This window comes from Leucopleurus acutus, assembly GCF_964270905.1.
Source record: "Leucopleurus acutus genome assembly, chromosome: 18".
Lineage (NCBI taxonomy): Eukaryota > Metazoa > Chordata > Mammalia > Artiodactyla > Delphinidae > Leucopleurus > Leucopleurus acutus.
In genome coordinates, this window is record NC_139160.1 from 20,682,306 (window position 1) to 20,700,441 (window position 18,136).

General features: G+C 38.6%; 1 protein-coding gene across 1 annotated transcript in view; it reads left to right on the forward strand.

The window, feature by feature from the left end:
• CPB2 (carboxypeptidase B2) overlaps window positions 1-18,136 on the forward strand; it is a 40,220-nt gene that overhangs the window by 10,611 nt on the left and 11,473 nt on the right. Inside the window, exons 2-8 of the mRNA XM_082859315.1 lie at window positions 1,612-1,687; window positions 3,524-3,648; window positions 5,172-5,280; window positions 8,597-8,698; window positions 10,994-11,098; window positions 14,718-14,828; window positions 17,536-17,629. Of these exons, the coding sequence (XP_082715441.1) occupies window positions 1,612-1,687; window positions 3,524-3,648; window positions 5,172-5,280; window positions 8,597-8,698; window positions 10,994-11,098; window positions 14,718-14,828; window positions 17,536-17,629 (722 nt within the window). The remainder of the gene's footprint in view (window positions 1-1,611; window positions 1,688-3,523; window positions 3,649-5,171; window positions 5,281-8,596; window positions 8,699-10,993; window positions 11,099-14,717; window positions 14,829-17,535; window positions 17,630-18,136) is intronic.

Genomic DNA, 18,136 nt, shown 5'->3' on the forward strand with positions numbered 1-18,136 from the left:
GATCTTTGCCTCCATTCTTTTTCCGAGGTCCTGGATCATCTTCACTATCATTATTCTGAATTCTTTTTCTGGAAGGTTGCCTATCTCCACTTCATTTAGTTGTTTTTCTGGAGTTTTATCTTGTTCCTCCCTCTGGTCCATAGCCCTCTGCCTTTTCATCTTGTCTATCTCTCTGTGAATGTGGTTTTTGTTCCACAGGCTGCAGGATTGTAGTTCTTCTTGCTTCTGCTGTCTGCTCTCTCATGGATGAAGCTGTTTTCTCCTGCTTTTAACACTTATAAGTTTCCTTTTTCTTTCTAACTTATTTTTTTACAAAAATGGGATAATATTTCTTACAATTCTCCACTCACTTCTTGCTTCTTTCTCTTAATGCATCACGTAAATCTCCCCCAAGTTAACTATTTTAACTAACTCTTTCTTTATAATGGCTACAAAACATTCTAGAATGTGGAGACATCACCAACATTCAACAATTCTGTTACTGATAAGCGCTCATTGGTTCCCAGTTATTCTTACTGTAAATCATCTTGTGATACATATCCTTGGACATATGTCATTTATCACTAGTTGAATAGTTTACGCTTAACTGTACCAGTGATTGGCACCAAATCTCTGAATCTATTGTTTCTGGGAGCTCCTCCTTCTCTTTTTTGATAATCAAGTCTCCATAGGCTCATTTCCAGAGTTTAGAATCTTTTCATCAGGCTTTCCAAAATAAACCATCCTCCACCCTGGCATCAAAATTATTCTTGTAAATCACAAGTCAAATGATGTCACTTTCTAACTCCTAATTGCCTGCTAGATAAAGGCCAAATTTCTCAGCGTGCATTGGAAAACTTCTCTAGGGGAGAACTAACATAAGTTTCCAAACTCACTGCTGTTTGGCTACCATTCTTCTCTTGCCCTAAATACCTAAATCCTACACTTGGCAAAAATAAACAGCTTGCCGTTTCCCCAACAATGCCCTTTTGTCTCCTGCCAGTCTGCCATTACACTGCTTACTTACCCAGTTACCTCTTCCATGAAGCCTTTGCTCATAATGACAAGCAGAAATTATCATAAACTTTTGTGCTTCTGGAGTTCTCAGTACATGATTTTGTTTTATTTTTTAAATAAAATTTTATTTGAAATATTTTTAGATTTACAGAAAGGTTGCAAAGATATTACAGAGAGTTTCTCTATACCGTGCACCCAGTTTCGCCTGCATTTTATATTATCATGGTATGTTTGTCAAAACTAAGAAACCAACATTGGTACACTACTCTTAACAAAACTGCAGGCTTTCTATAGATGACACCAGTTTTTCCACGATTCTGTTCCAAGACCCAATCCAGGATACAATGTTTCGTCATATTACAGATGTTCAATTTCTTGAGTGACATACATTGTCCAGTGTTTTATTTGTTTCAAGCAGGAGGGTAAACTTGGTCCCTGTTTCTCCATCTTGACTGGAAGCAAAATCTAAGGTTATTTTAAAATCTGTGGTGAGATCCTCTTTTCTTTCAACATTTTGTTTCCTTTTTACAATTTCCTAGAAGCCCCTCCCAATATAATTTATCTTATTTTCACTTTTTGTTTAAGATCAAAATCCTGTTTTATTTTTTCCCCCAGTGGCCAGGTTTTAACTGCTCTTCCTAGAACGTCCAGGCAAGTTCAAATTCTGCAGAATACTACTACAACATACGAGGTAACTTCTCCCTCATTTATCTTCTTATTGTTTATATTTTATACGAGTCTGGTGTGCCATGTTCTCTCCTATATGTTGTCTGACTTATATACAGCTAGTATAAACCCCTCTCCTTGTAGCCTTCTCCTCCTTCCCATAATCATATGATTTTACTGGTTCCCCAAATCAAACTTTCTTCATTTATGCTATTGGCTTTTCAGCAAATTACATGACAGTACCTAGGCATTGAAAGTGTGAACTTACTGGTTCATTACTGGGTTTCAGCACCAAAGAATAAAAGGGGGGGGGTACTTACAAAGATGCTACAGTAACAGAAATCCAATAGATCTTTGTTTAAAAAGCAATAATACTGGGCTTCCCTGGTGGCGCAGTGGTTGAGAGTCCGCCTGCTGATGCAGGGGACATGGGTTCGTGCCCCGGTCCAGGAAGATCCCACATGCTGCAGAGCGGCTGGGCCCGTGAGCCATGGCCACTGAGCCTGCACGTCCAGAGCCTGTGCTCCACAACTGGAGAGGCCACACAGTGAGAGGCCCGCGTACCGCAAAAGAAAAAAAAAAAAAAAAAGCAATAATACTTAACCAAGGTGTAAGCATCAAAAACACAAAGGAAAATTTATTAAAATTTTCATGCCTGGGACTCAACTCCCCAGAAAATAGAAAACTGATACATTACAAAATATCCTGATAGAATATTGATGGCTCCATGGTTGTTGGGTTAGGGCTCTCTGAGAAGCAGAGGTCAAAACTATATTAGAGATGTGTGAGACTTGTTATGGGGGCTGCTTGTGAAGGATGAAGAGGAGGGAGCTGGAGGTGGCAGGGAGTACCCCCAGACCATCAAGCAGCTCTGACATGTGTGCAGAAAGGAGGGCTGTGTGTGGACAACCTCTAGACCACAGGGCAGTCCCAATGAAGGTTTGCCTGGACCATGATAAGTCCTTAAGTCAAAGACATCTGTAAGGGGAGACCGTAATCTAGCAGGAACGGGGCTGCAATAATACACCCGCAGTGCTCTGTCACTGGCTGGCTGCAGCCCTGGAGAAGCCAGGGGGGAATCAAGAGGGACAACGGTGGGGAAGGTTAGTGAACTAAGCCCCCCTCAACAGAAGAGCTGCCCGGCATGTCCTCACAGCCACCACACCGTGGACAGAGGAAATACTGCCAGAGGAAGCATCTGAGATTCAGGACTTAGATCTTGTTCTTCCAGTTCTTGGTGTGTGATTTTAGGCGACTTAGCTTCGAGCCTTAATTTCTTCATCTGAACAATGAAAATAATAACACCTGCTTGGTTTATGGCAAAATGTTGTTATAATGATCAAAGGCAATGAGTGTGAAAGTGCTTTAAAAAAGCTCAGTAAAATAGAAAAAAAAATGTAAATATTATGTATGGAAAGACATTTCCCAAAGGCAATTAGATTAAAGAAAAGGCATAATCGTATCAAGGATATGGAATTTTTATTAAAGAAAAGCAACATTTAATCAACTTTCTAGACAAACTTTTGTTTCTCTTTAAACATGTGACATACAAATCCAGTTCTACAGTTGGGCCATAAATATATTCATTCATGAATTGATTCATTAGTTCATTGCCTCGCCAAATATTTATTGAGTACCTAGTAAGTTCCAGGCCCTCTTTAGCTACTGGGGTTACAGAAAAGAATAAAACTAGCCCCCTGTAAAATAAATGTTTACACTACCACATGTGTAAATGGGGACCAGTCACCAGGAATGTCTTTTTTACTTCCCTTATAAAAACCCTTTTATGGCTTTAGCTACAGACGAGAATGATGTGAAAAACTGTCTTTGTTTTTATCAATTTTCCTCCTTGAAACTGCAGATTGTCCTCTGGCAGCCAGTAACAGCTGAATTTATTACGAAGAGCAAAGAAGTCCATTTTTTTGTGAATGCGTCTGATGTAAGCAACGTGAAAGCCCATTTAAATGAGAGCAGAATTCCGTTCAGGTAGAGGCATGATTCCATATTTACTGAGCAGCTATTCTAAGCACCTATGATGCATTTTACTAGTGGATGGTGTCATTCCTTCATGGAAAAAATATTTACATTAAACATGGCAACATGGAAATCTCTGGAACAGATTGGTGATGAAGCCCAAGGGGCTAGCTCTGTGACCCTGGACAAGTGGTTTACCTCTCATGACCTTGGTCCCTTATCTGCAAAGCACTGTGAGACTCAATGATCTGAGGAGCCTCTTACCATTCCTCCCAGTTGCTTCCTTCTTATAGTTCCTCTACTCTGTGCCTGGACTCGGGGAGCAAAATTGTCCTTCACTTTAGTAGGCTTTGTGGTATCTCTTGAAAAAGCAGCTGCTGAAGGAGATTTTGCTCCCTTCACAAGGTCAGTGAACATTCTGTAATGTCTGGCCCTAAACTAAAATTTGCATTAGGTATGATTTCTGTTCAGAGTCCATGCCTTCTTCCTTTTGGAGTCTCCTGTCCACATCTCCTTTCTGTATCCATTGCCCAAGCGTCAGTGTCCCTCTGCTGCCCTGACACTTCCTGGAGGCCATGCTCTCTTCTGTGTATCAATGGGCAACCTTTGGATAATACACTATGATTAGTATTAATAATATGTTATTGGTGTTTTCTGCCTCCCTGGAAAGGTGCTGAGCCTTTCTATACATTGTATCATTTAATCCTTATTTAATCCTGTGAGGTAAATACTATCCTCATTGTGTGTATGAAAAAAATTTTCAAAGGAATTTCTCAAGGTCAGCCAGCTGGAACGTGGCAGAGCTAGGAGTCATACTCAGACCTTTCTGATGTCAAAGGCTTGGCTTTTACCCCCTGACCTAAGTAAAAGTAAAGAAAGCTTTATTAGAATGACAGCTAACTTTCAATTGTTCATCCCAGGTAACAGAATGGCTTCAGTCTGTCTTAATTAAGATGTTTGTGCCTAGTTAACTGTGTGATCCTTTGCAAGAGAAATTAAATGAGATCACCTTCCTGTACCTTCCCTGTTCCTGTGCTCTTATTTCTCTAGAGATTTGACCAACTTTGGCCATGCAGAACCTATACATGCATATGTATACCTATACATGCATCTGGTGTAGGTCAGTGACTCACAGGGAAAAATAAAGAGAAGGCTTTCTGCTTCTCCTCGGTCCTTAACTGAAAACAGAATAATACATTGTTCCTCTGGATTGAAGAACATTGTCCATTAACCTGTATGTTCACATAAAACACACTAATGAGAAATGTTCGTAATTTTGGAGAAGGGGTGAGATTTTGGAGGCCCTGAAAACATACCCCATAGGAGCCAGTATCCCTCCAATGCCCATGAGGCTCTACCCAGAGGGCTTGTGTATTTCAGCTCATCATAATGTTAGCTGGCGGTGTTTTCACCTTGTGCTTGTTAGATTTCTTGGTGACTTTTCCCCCTTGCTCACCTGTTGTGCCTGCAATGGGCCATGCAGGAAAATCAGAGCCCTCTTTGGCAACCAGCTCATGCCCTGTTTCATAACCCAGGGTCTTGTTGGAAAATGTGGAAGATCTTATCCGGCAGCAGACTTCCAATGACACCATCAGCCCCCGGGCCTCCTCCTCCTACTATGAACAGTATCACTCACTAAATGAGGTAAGCTGTCACATTTCTCTCGAAAATTCCTATTTTCGTTTAATGAGCTTTGCCATTTCAGCCATGGGAAATTATTAGAGAATCAAAATTGGTGGAAGAGGGTGAAAAAAAAATCACAATGAGGTTGATTGTACAGAAGTAATTCATCCTTTTGTAGATATCTTCCCTGGGAAGATTGCATCGTATTTTGGAAATTGCCTCTAAGCAGCCTGTTTGTCCATAGCTAAGAGTATCTCTGTTAGGAGTAACACTGCATTCTAAGGAACAACAGGAAGTTAAAAATAGGGCCTTTTTATTGAAACTGCCACAAAAAAATTAACAGTCCAATTAATCATGTCTCCTTAGACCATTATCCTAGTTGTACTCTTACTGAATAATCACCGTATTATCTCACTGAATTAAAGGAATTTATTCACTTATATTTAGTACACAAAGTATTTAAGTGCATTTTATTCCTCTCAGAAAGAACCTATTTAAGTAATAATAGTAATAATAATAATGTTGATAATGCCTGTGTTTTAATATTTAAGAAATTGGGTTTTTTCCTATTAGTACTTATAGGTTCTGATTTTTCTAGAGGGAACCTAAGCAAGATATCAATGTTCAATTGGCCTCAGTAAGCTTTCACATCATACTCTAAGAGCCATTTCCCCATATTTGTTAGTTGAACCCCTTGGAGCACTTTCTTTTCAATATAATATACTCCAAGTAGTACAAATCCCTTGATACCTTCTATTCTTTCATAGGAGTATGCTGCTATATTCCTTAATACCAGTATTTTTATCATCTTTGGCTAGGTGCCCAGAAACTGTTAAGAACCATATCCATGTTTTTAAGACATCTAAGGCTTAAGTAATAAAGTTTTCTATTGAATCTTCAAAAGCATCTGTTCTTTTCCAGTTAGTTAAACCAGAACTCAGTGTGCTTCTAGAATCGATGTACCTGGCTGGTTGACGGGGATCTTAAAATTGCAACCCTCTCCTTTCTCTCTCCTACCTTGCCTCTGTCTATTCCACCTAGACCACCTCCCTCCAGCCTCCTACATCAGCCCTGCATCAGCAAACTTGGGGTCCAGAGGCTGGGTAGGCACAATTTGCAAATGGAGAACCTAACTATGTCAATGCTGTGTTGGGTTTGGTGGGAAGAGTGGAATGCCTTATACAGAGGTAGTTAAAAACATTTTTCTGGGAATTCCCTGGCAGTCCAGTGGTTAGGACTCTGTGCTTTCACTGCCGAGGAGCTAAGATCCTACAAGCTGCATGGTGTAGCCTAAATAAATCAATAAAGGATATGGACATTAAAAAAATTTTTTTCTGGTATATTTTAAATACTTTGTTCAAAGAGCTTATTTTTTTCTTACCCTCACCCCAGGAAAGAGTTGGAAAGACACGGCAGGAAAAAAAGTATTAGGTTGCCATACACTGTATTAGTCGGTCATAACAAAGTGACATATACGGAGTGGCTTAAACAACAGAATTTTACTCTCTCACAGTTCTGGAGGCTGGAAGTCCAAGGTCAAGGTGTCAGCAGGGCTGATTTCTTCTGAGGCCTCTCTCCTTGACCTGCAGATGGCTACCTCCTTGCTGTGTCCTCACACGGCCATTTCTCTGTGTGTGCACATCCCTGGCGGCTCTCTGTCCATGCTAATCTCCACTTCTTATAAGAACACCAGTCAGGTTGGATTAGGGTCCATACCAACAGCCTCATTTCAACTTAATTACCTCTTTAAAGGCCCTATCTCCAAATGCAGTCACATTCTAAGGTACTGGAGGTTAAGGCTTCAACATATGAATTTGAGGGGGGACACAATTCATTTCATTACAATGATGTTCCAGAAAACAGTTTGGACCTCTCCTCGCTCCCACGCCCGATCCCTTCTAAGAGGTTTGTAGGAACCATGGCAATCTTGCTCCCCGGAAATTCTGCCAAGCCCTTTCTTCCCCTTCAACACGGATCTCTCCTTCAGTCCTCACCACATGTTCACTTGAGGGGCAAGAGGGGTTTCTTCTGTCATTGACTCTCACTAGGAAATTTTCAGTAATCCCCTGCAGGGGAGAAAAACAAATGACTGAAAAACATCACTTAAAACAAATGGCAAAAGAAGAGAGTTATTCAAAGGATATGACCATCATTACCGCAGATTGTGAAATGAATCAAGTTTTCTGTAAAGCTGCCTTTATATAACACAGCCTCCCTGTTGGAGGAAATCTACTGAACCATCAAGGCTGTAACACAAAATAGTTTGATGTAGTAGTTCTCTCAGGTGTATGCATGCCTTAGAGGAGTAACACAGTAAACAGAGGCCCAATGAGGAAATCCTGATAGTTAAATTTCCGGCACCTCAGACACTGACAGCACTGGTACTTGGCAGCAGGTAGGCCTTCCAGGAGCATCTGAACTCTCGGCACAAGGCAACCACTCCCACATACCACTCACCCTAGTTATGTTCCTCTAAGAGGATCCAAGGGCAAACGGTGCTCGCATTCCCATCAGCTAGGATTGCTATTTGAAATTACCTCTAGAAAAGTTCCCAGAGATAAGGCCATTGGGTTGGTCATGCCCACTGCAGAAGGTGTAAAAGTTTAAAAATCGTCCCTGAGAAGTTGGTCTACATTAAAACATGGCCAGGCTCCATCATTCAATGCCTGCTTTCAGGTGGGCACTAGCCTAAAATCAGACCCAGAAATTTTTATTTTTTCTTTCTATTATAATCTTGACAGAATCACAGACCACTAGACTTCCACCCAGGAGAGAGGTCCAGAATCAAACTCCTTCCCTGGGTAGAAGAGAAATTTTTCTTCTCCAGACTGTTTTCCCCTTTGCCTCTCATCATTTCACAGATTTTGTTGTGAGTCCACAGGTCTTCAGTAAGAAATAATGACACCTCGATTTATCCTGTTCAAAGGCAGCGCCCAGGACTTCCTTAGGTTACGCTTGAAAAGTGGATATTTAAAAAAAAATTCCATGTAGAAATGAACTCTTGAATGGTAAAGAGGATTTCATGCACAGAGGCAGGGATTCAATGTGATGAGCCTTTAAAAATAACTTAAGGAGCGCTGCTTTGAAGATTATCTTTCCTAATTTGTTGTAAGTTTCTTAGTACTTTTTCCCTAAACCTTGATGTTTTTCAAAACTTTAGTTTTATTGATTTTTCTAAACAGCAGAAGAAACACCCTACCCCAAGTGTTTTAGTCCCTCATTCTCTCCACATACAAGTGTTTTCGAGGGATTGCCCTTCCTCGAAGAAGTGGTCTGTTTCCTTTGTCAGGAAAATGCTTTGAACTTGCTCTGTGACTGCTGGTTTCTGCTCTGATAGATCTATTCTTGGATCGAAGTTATGACTGAGTTGTATCCTGATATGGTTGAAAAAATCCACATTGGATCCTCATATGAGAAGTACCCACTTTATGTTTTAAAGGTATGTTGTGGGAAGAGTCGTTGACCTTTCAACTTTACTTTGGGGGATGTGTTAATTATCCAGCAGTGCTTGTTATTACTTGAATTTTTTTTTTTTGAGTTCTGGAAATATGTGTGTTATAAGTGTTCCTCAACTTTAATATCCAGCTATTTAGGGATTGGTTATTACCTTTAAATTTTTTTCCTTTACTAATGTAGTGTTGGTCTAACAGTATCAACTCTGTGACATAGATAAGCCATTTAACCTTCCTGGGCTTTAATGCCTACCTTCATAAAATGAGGGGAGTGGTCTAGATTAAATTTCAAATCCTGTTTTATTAACACCACCACCTCTGACTAAGTGACTTAGGCAAAAAAAAAAAGAGTAGGGGAATCTGTGATTGAACAAATATTGACATTGATACCGTTTTTAGAAACAAAGAAAGAGTTGAACAGCGAAACTTAGGAAGGGATAGGAACCAGGGCAATGCTGGGATTTGGGGCAGCAGGGCTGATATGATAGCTTTTGCTCAGTCACCACCTGTCTGGTTCTTTATTTTCAGTTGAATAAATTGGCCTTAGTAAAGTCAATGAACGTGGCCACAGAAAGAATATTGGGAGCTGTGAAACTAAACTAATTCCTGCCTGTTAAGTTCTAATTCTGCAGTTCTGTTTTTTTAACCACTCTTTCCCCGGAAGAAAATAAAATAAAAATAAATGAAAAAGAAGCTCTGGAAAACAAATTAATCATTGGAAAAATACATCCGATTTAGGAACATTTAATTTATACATAGTTTCCCAACATTATCTAAATTGTGATAGGTGGGCCTCTTCGATCATCCAAAGATAAGATTTTGACTCAGGATTTCTGGGTTTTCATCTGTTCTGACAAGAACTTGCAGTGCGCACTCAAGGCAGACGTAGGAAAATTGGGTCCTCTTGACAGCCGAGTTGGTCAACCAGACTGGATCCGTGTAATCATGGCCTACCCACTTATGACATTTACTTTCAGCCGCGTTGTGTGTACTCTTTGGAACTTGTGTTTCTGGGACCTAATGTACATGTTGGAGAACCATGCTTTCTGCATGCATTACTCCCAATCGTACTCAACCAAGGATGTGCACATCATGTGAGTCTCTGGGACTCCTCCATCTTCCCAGCGTCAGGACCGGCACCAGGAGAATTTGCTCAGCACAGTAAAACAGAAGGTCGAGTAGGGCAACTAGTGCAGACAACTCAGGATTTCTTTTACACTGAGTGGATTAAATCAGCTGGGTGGTTCTCCTCTTTGTACAATTTGACCCTTTGTGGCCAAAGCCATTTGACTTTCTCACTTGCCTTCTTATTGGATATCGCGAGCTCCGGGTTAGTTAAGAAGAGCCTCCCTGAGTGGCGTAGATGGCAGTTTAAAAATCGAGCTCTCTCTTTTTCTTGTTTTGGAATTCCAGCTCCACATATTTGTTTGATTTTGCAACACTCTTCTCCCTTCCCTCCATACTCTAACATGTGTGTCTAATATTTAAAAGCAAATGAATTATGATTCATTTTGTCTGGAGGCGTTTTTCAGAATTCTTCTGAAGACATCAAAGCCTATCATGGAGGAAAGGTGGGGAGTTCTTATTCCAGAAAGCTGGCAGCTCCACTAGTCCCCCAGATGGTAAATCAGAATGAGGGCCCTGTCCCCAGACCTGTTGGTAATAAATTGGTGTGAAGCTAGATGTGTGCTTATTTTGGGGTGACACAGGGAAATAATCTACACATTAAGAGTGTGCACCCGGGCAAAATGGTGAGGGAATCCAAGTTTATCTTGGACCACTGGCTTTCCTCTCCCAAGCCTTTCTCTGTCCCACCCCTCCCACAGAAAGCTGTGTACCCAACACATAACCACTTAATTCTAACTAGAGTGTGAAGGTATGGCCTGAAACACTAGTTCTCTGCTGTCTACTTCTACACCCACCTCATGCAGCTCTGGTATCGCAAGGGGATTGTGAGGGAATAAAAAGAGCTTTACACAAGACTAAATCAACTATACTTCAATAAAAAAATGTAAACATTTAAAAAAATAAAAGTTAAAGAAAAAAGAGTTTTAAATCGAGTCCTGGCTTCAGACCTCAGTCCCAACCCTCATCAGCTATGTGACCTTAGCTACTATCCTTTAATTACACCAGCTTTTAATTTCCCTTGAGAATTCTCAAAGGCATGCAGAGAATAATGCGTATTTCATAGATTTGCTGAAAGGATTAAGTAGAAGCACTATATATATGGAAGTTATTATCCTGAAGCGTCTTATTACTGTTTTTTGATTTTCTCTGTGCAGGTTTCTAGGAAAGAACAAAGGGCCAAAAATGCCATGTGGATTGACTGTGGAATCCATGCCAGAGAGTGGATCTCCCCTGCTTTCTGCTTGTGGTTCATAGCCTCTGTAAGTATTCACATTCTCTTAAGCCAGAGTTTCCCAATATGTGGCCTAAGACCACTTGCATCAGAATCAACTGGCCTGTTTTTTAGATGCATTTTCCCAGGTCACATCCTAGAATTCGTGACTTAAAATGTCTGGAGGTGAGACTCGGGTATCTACAATCTTCACAATCTTCTCAGGTGACTTTTATGCATATTAAGTTTGAGAACCAAGGCTTTAAGCATTTAAATTACACTAAAGATTGTCTGTCTTATCCTTTCTACATTTCTGGCTGGTGCTAAACACTGGAACATAATTAAGAAATAGTATGCCATTGTGGTATGTTTCCTAAGTAAAGGGAAGAACTGAAGCAATTATCAGAATTGAGTCCCAATGAATTTTTTTCTTTTGATTTGAATTATGCAGATACCTTTTGCCATATTCTGCCCTTAGAAATTGAACATAAAGCAACATTACAGAGCAGATCGTATTATCCCATATATCATAGTAGGGAATTTTGTCCCCGAAGAAGGCCTCGGCATCAAAAAATCCATATATGAGACAAAGAGTACACCATAAAAGTAAAAATTATAATGACTGTAAACCTCTATAATAAATGAAAACCGTTCAGAAAATTTTTGCAAATCATATATATGATCAGGGACTCATATCCAAAAAATATAAATAACTTTTACAAATAAACAGTAAGAAGACAAATAAAAGACAATTTTGAATGGGCAAAATATCTGAAAGGACAATTCTCCAAAGAAGATATACAAATAGCCAATAAGCATTATGAAAAGATGCTCAACATCATTAGTCATTAGGGAAATATGAATCAAAACCACAATGAGATACCACTTCATACCCACCAGGATGGCTAAAATTTTAAAAAGACAGATAATAACAAATATTGGTAAGAGTGTGGAAAAATTGGAACTCTCATCCACTGCTGTTGGGATCACAAAATGGTGCAGACACTTTAGAAAATAGTTTGGCAGTTCCTCAAAAGTTTAAGCATAGAGTTACCATTTGACCCTGCAATTCCACTCCTAGGTGTATAGCCAAGAGACTTGAACATGTATGTTTACAAATGTTCAAAGCAACATTATTCATAAGTCAAAAAGTGGAAACAATCCAAACGTCCATCAACTTATGAGTGGATAAATGGAATACAATGGAATACCATTCAGCAATGAAAAGGAATGAAGTACTGATTCATGCCACAACATGGATGAATCTTGAAAACATTATGCTAAGTGATAGAAGCCAGGCACAAAAGGCCATATATTTTATTATTCCACTTACATGAAATGTCCAGAATGGGCAGATCCACAGAGACAGAAAGTTAATTAGTGGTTGCCAGGCTGAGGGAAGAGGAGAAAGGAGAAGGGGGTAATTCCTAATGGCTAAGGGGTTTTTGGTTTTTGGTGGTGGTGGGCGGGGTGATAAAAATATTCTACAGATAGTGGTGATGGTTGCATAACTCTGTGATATAAAATCCAGTGAATTGTGCACTTAGAAATGGGGAATTTTCTGGCATGTGAATTATATCTCAATAAAGCTGTTAAAAGCTAAGCACCCCTTCCTCTGGGATTTCAGCTGCAACCACACATGAAGGTAGGGTTTGACACACAGAGTATAGGCTATATTTCAGCCCTCACTCACCCATTCTGTTTGGAGCCCTGCTTATGAGACAAGAAATTCTCAGACTAACATTGATCATCTCTCAGAGACTAACTTTTTGCTGAAAGACTCCCATCCAACCATAAAGAGAGTGAAAAGGACAAAAAAAACCAACCATAGCACATCTATTAAAATTTCAGCAAACATTGTAGAAATAAAAATGATAAATGCTTTATTATTTGAAAGAAAATAAGATCTCCTAATTTTTTTTCTGATAATGAATGCCATGTTATTACTGAAAAATGACTCTAACATAAATTTACAAATTTGTAGCATAAAAATGTATTTAACTAGTCGCTCAACTATTTAAAAGATTGCCTCTTTCATTCTATAAAATTACTTCCTTTTCATTAAGTTTTTGTTTCTGACCTATAGTAGATTAAAAAGTAACTTGTACTTTTGCTTTCCTTTCTCCCATATTTACTAAGGGGTTATCTATGGCAAATAATTTAAATTTGACTATTATGGTTGTTCTAGGAAAATATGGATATAATATTTTAAATATTTAAAGAAAAGATGGTAAAGTTTTAGCTATAGCAAAGGTAAGATTTAAAAGACATTTTTCTTGGATATTAGCCCTTTATTGGTCATATCATTTGCAAATATTTTCTCACATTCAGTAGGTTGTCTTCTAGTTTTGTCGATGGTTTCCTTTTTTTCTTGTTTTTTTTGTGAACCACTATATTGTACACCTGTAACTTATATAAAATTGTACAGCACCTATACTTCAATTTTTAAAAAAGACATTTTCTTTTTATCAACAATGAAAAAATACTTAACAAAGTCTTTTGAGTAAAGTTTAAATCAACAACTAATTGTGAACTAATCCACAAATTAAAATGTAACAATGTTGCCACAAATGAAGAATTTATACCAAAGCTTAGTCCTAGATGAAATGATCTAACTGGCTGAAATTTGTCTTTGTGCTTCTGCTACGTCTGTATTTGGTCATTTTGGAGTGAACTTCTCAGTCGTTGGAATGTGGATGTCCTTGGATCATGTTAAAATATGTGACCCCAAGCTGGGTATGACTCTAAAGCACAGAAGAGCAGTGTCAGATGATATCTGTTACGAAACTCATAGCCAGTACCTAGGAAAAGCTACCACTGGCTTTAAAGCCAGATGATCTGATGCTTGGGAAACGAACTCGATTCTAGCAGAAATTTAGCTCACAACTTATAAGGACAATGCAGAAAATATTATCTAGACATGTGTGGGAATAAGACAAGGTTAGTCTAAGCTTTGATTGAGATGGCTTATTGTGAAAAGAGTGGAAATATAGGTTTTTGTTTCCTTAAATCTTTGTAGTGGGCTTTAGGCTTTAATAAAGAATTCTTTTTGTTTCTTGAAGGAAATTTTAGAAAATAGATGGTTGAATTTTCTGCCTCCATAAATAGGAAGACCAATTGTCCCATGTCCAGGGCATTTACCACCACTTGGCAACATAGTACCCTAAGTTCAGACTTTTCAAGGAACGAATACTCTTCCTGAAAGTTGAATCTGCAAATCTAAACATCTGAAAATTTTTTTAATAAAAAAATAGACTAAGTTTAGTGGATATTAACTAGATGGATATTAACTAGACTTATTGTGGTGACCACTTCACTATATAGACAAATTTTGAATCATTATATTATACACCTTAAATTAATACAGTTGACCCTTGAACAATGCAGGGGTGAGGGGTGCCAACCCTCCCTACACTTGAAAATCCATGTATAACTTTACAGTCAGCCCTCCATATCCACAGTTCTGCATCTGTGGATTCAATGAGCTGCAGATCATGTAGTACTATAAAAATCTGAAAAATATCTGCATACAAGTGGACCCACACAGTTCAAACCTGTGTTGCTCAAGGATTATATGTCAATTATATCTCAGTTAAAGAAGAAGACACAGACTAAGTTTAGAAGGACATAAAAGATATATCATCAAATATACTTGGTTTAATTTGTAGGTAACTCGTTTCCATGAGCAAGAAAATCTGCCTACCAGTCTTCTGAGGCACATGGATTTCTATGTTATGCCGGTGGTTAACGTGGATGGTTATGACTACACATGGAAAAAGGTAGGTGAAGGTAAAGAAAACAAAACAGGGGATACAGGATACATAGGCTGAATTATTTATAGAATCCTGGACCCTGGTATAATGGTTTTATTATGAAAAAACTTTTTTAATTCATTATGGAAAAGTTCAAACAAACATATATGAGTGGGAATAATTGTATGGTAAACTCCTATGTACCCATCACACAGCCAATCAACTCATAGCCAATCTTTTTTTTTTTTTTTTGGCCAATCTTTTTTCATGTATATCCCCAACTCCCTTCTATCTTACCCATATTATTTTGAAGCAAATCTCAGATACCATATCATTTCATCAATAAATATTTCAGTATGCCTCTCTAAAAGAGGTCTTAAAAAATAACTGTACAATTATACCTAAAAATGAACAATAATTATTTACTAGCATAAGATTTCCAAGCAGTGTTTAAATTTCCAATTGTATCATAACTTTTTAAAAAGTTTATTTCTTTGGTTCAGGATCCAAATAGGCTAATATATTGTGATTGGTTTATAGCTTTTATTTTTATCTGTAGATTCTCTCTCCATCTCTCTTTTTCTCTATTTCCTTGCAATTTTTTCATTGAAGAAAAGAGCTTCCTGTTGTCTGGATTTGCTAATCGCTTTTCCATGTTCCTTTGTCCTCTGTATTTTCCAAAACCTTATATTTGGATTCTAGAAGCTTTATAAGATTCAGGTTTGACGTTTTTGGCAAGACTACTTCATTGTGATAGTGTGGTCTCCCAACAGGAGGTGCACAATGTCTGGCTGTATCTCTTTTTGTGATGTTAGCTACCTTGATGCGCAGTACCTACATCCGTTCATTCTTACTAGGAATCGTTTGAATGGTATTTTGATTGTAAAATCATGAGTTGCAAGAATTAGAACAGCATTCTAACCGAATGTGCATTGTAGCAGAATTGCATTCTAACCAATATGTGAATTTAATCCTAGTACCCTTTAACTCAATCATGAACATAAGTATGAATATCATGGTCCATCTCATCTATACTGGAAACCATTACTATTTCTAATCCATCAGCATCATGATTCATGTAAAATTACTCAAGCAATATGAAGTACAGTCCTTTCTAATTTAATGAGGGGCACATAAAAACATAGTTGAACATATATGAAAAACCTACTTGAATAGCACATACAAACACTAAGGGGAATGAGAATAATTGCAGTGATTAGATACATAAGGAATTATACAGGAATTTTTTTATGTAGAGGGTAATTTAAGCAGAAGATATAGGAATAGTGAAGGAGATTGATGAAAAAGTCATCTCAGGGAAGACAAATACTGTGAGTAAAAGTTTGTCCATAGGAGTGAGCAAACCCTAAACTAAGTAAGTGAGAAATACCTAGTATAGTACCTAACACAAAATTGGTGTTCAATAAATGGTCACATTTGTAGGTTGCTATTACAATAAATTTATGCCTTCACTGGAATCACAGTGGAATTCAGCCACCTTTTAGATATACTTACTCCCCAACTGTCCTTTGTATCTTAACTCTGCCAATTAGTCCCTGAAGTGTGAGAACTTGATTTCCTCAGAACAACTGTTGCTACCAGAATCACAGGTCTGGGGTTGGAAGCAGACTGAGAGGCTTGGCGAAAGTGTTGGTGGAATAGGGAAAAGTGTGCCATGTCATCCCAACCCAGAACTTAAACAAAGTCTGTGCAACTGTTTACATGATCAAATTCCCAGATTACCCCAAGAACCCAATGGAGTATTTGCATTACGTTTAAAAACCAGAGTTGAATCAGTACAATCAAAGGAGCCATCAGGCTAGAGGTGTCTGCACAGCTCTGCCTCCTAAAGGTTTTTTTTTTTTTTTTTTTTTTTTTTTTTTTTTTGCGGTACGCGGGCCTCTCACCACTGTGGCCTCTCCCGTTGCGGAGCATAGGCTCCGGACGCGCAGGCTCAGCGGCCATGGCTCGCGGGCCCAGCCGCTCCGCGGCACGTGGGATCCTCCCGGACTGGGGCACGAACCCGTGTACCCTGCATCGGCAGGCGGACTCTCAACCACTGCGCCACCAGGGAAGCCCCTCCTATAGGTTTTAAGTGAGTGTTGAATTCAATCTAAAGAGAGCATTGAAACTCATGACTCAACAATTTTGTATTATAATCATCAAGCTTGCTAAAAGACTTGATCTTAATTATTCCCACCACAAAAAAGAGATGATAATTTATGTGACATGATAGAGGTGCTATCCCCCAAATGGCAATCATATTACAATGTGTAAATGTATCAAATCAACATGTTGAACACCTTAAATTTGTGCAATGTTATATGTCAAATACATTTCAATTAAAAAAATGACCCATAGTTTTAATTTGAGTTGAAACACCAAGTTATTTTACTTTTCACAGAAGGAACTTAAAATGACAATGCATAAAATTAAAGGAAACAAGGCCAAATAAGAAGGCCAGTAAGCAGCCTAGCAAAACCAAATGAAATGGTTTTTTTGTATAGGTCAAAGCTCATGAAATATCACCATTTCAGTTGATTCAAGTTTGAGTGAACCCAGCTGAGACCTGGATAGAACAGGGGCTATGCAAGAAGTACTGTGAAGACAGTGACAGGATAAAGAGATGAGTTGAAGGAGAGAAACACAACACTGTCCACTTAGGCTTTGAAAGTCGTGTCTTTCCTGAACTGCAAACATGGCTGCCCTGGTTACCTGTGTTTTGTTTATTTAGAATCGAATGTGGAGAAAGAACCGTTCTTTTCATGAAAACAATTCTTGCATCGGAACAGACCTGAACAGGAACTTTGCCTCCAAACACTGGTGTGGTAGGTTGTTTGCTTTATTTCTAACAAATGTGTCTTCATTTAAAAGGTGGTATTCCTAAAAGCTCATTAATTCAAACTGATTAGAGGGGAGGCCTATCTGAATCAGAAGATAATTTAGATAAGAAACTTTTTGGTTAAACGTAGTGCTATGAAGTTTGACTCAGATCAGCAAAACACCTTTACCCTGTTTCTCCCTGCCATGTCCATACCTTTAAAAGAAGGAAGTTGGATTAGTTCTTTAAGTTCCCTTCTAGCTTCAAAATTCTAAAATTCTATTTCTCTGAAATCATAAGGAAATGACCACTAAATTTCCTACTTTCATCAACAAATAACATTCATTATGAGGATATCAAAGGCTAGGGTTGGGTGGGTACCTCTTATTTTCAATTGCTTTGGAAAATATTGACTTTTATAGTGCTGCAAAACATTTTGTGGGGTTTTTTTCCCTTTGGCTTGTGGGATCTTAGTTCCCCAACCAGGGATTGAACCCATGCCCCCTGCAGTGGA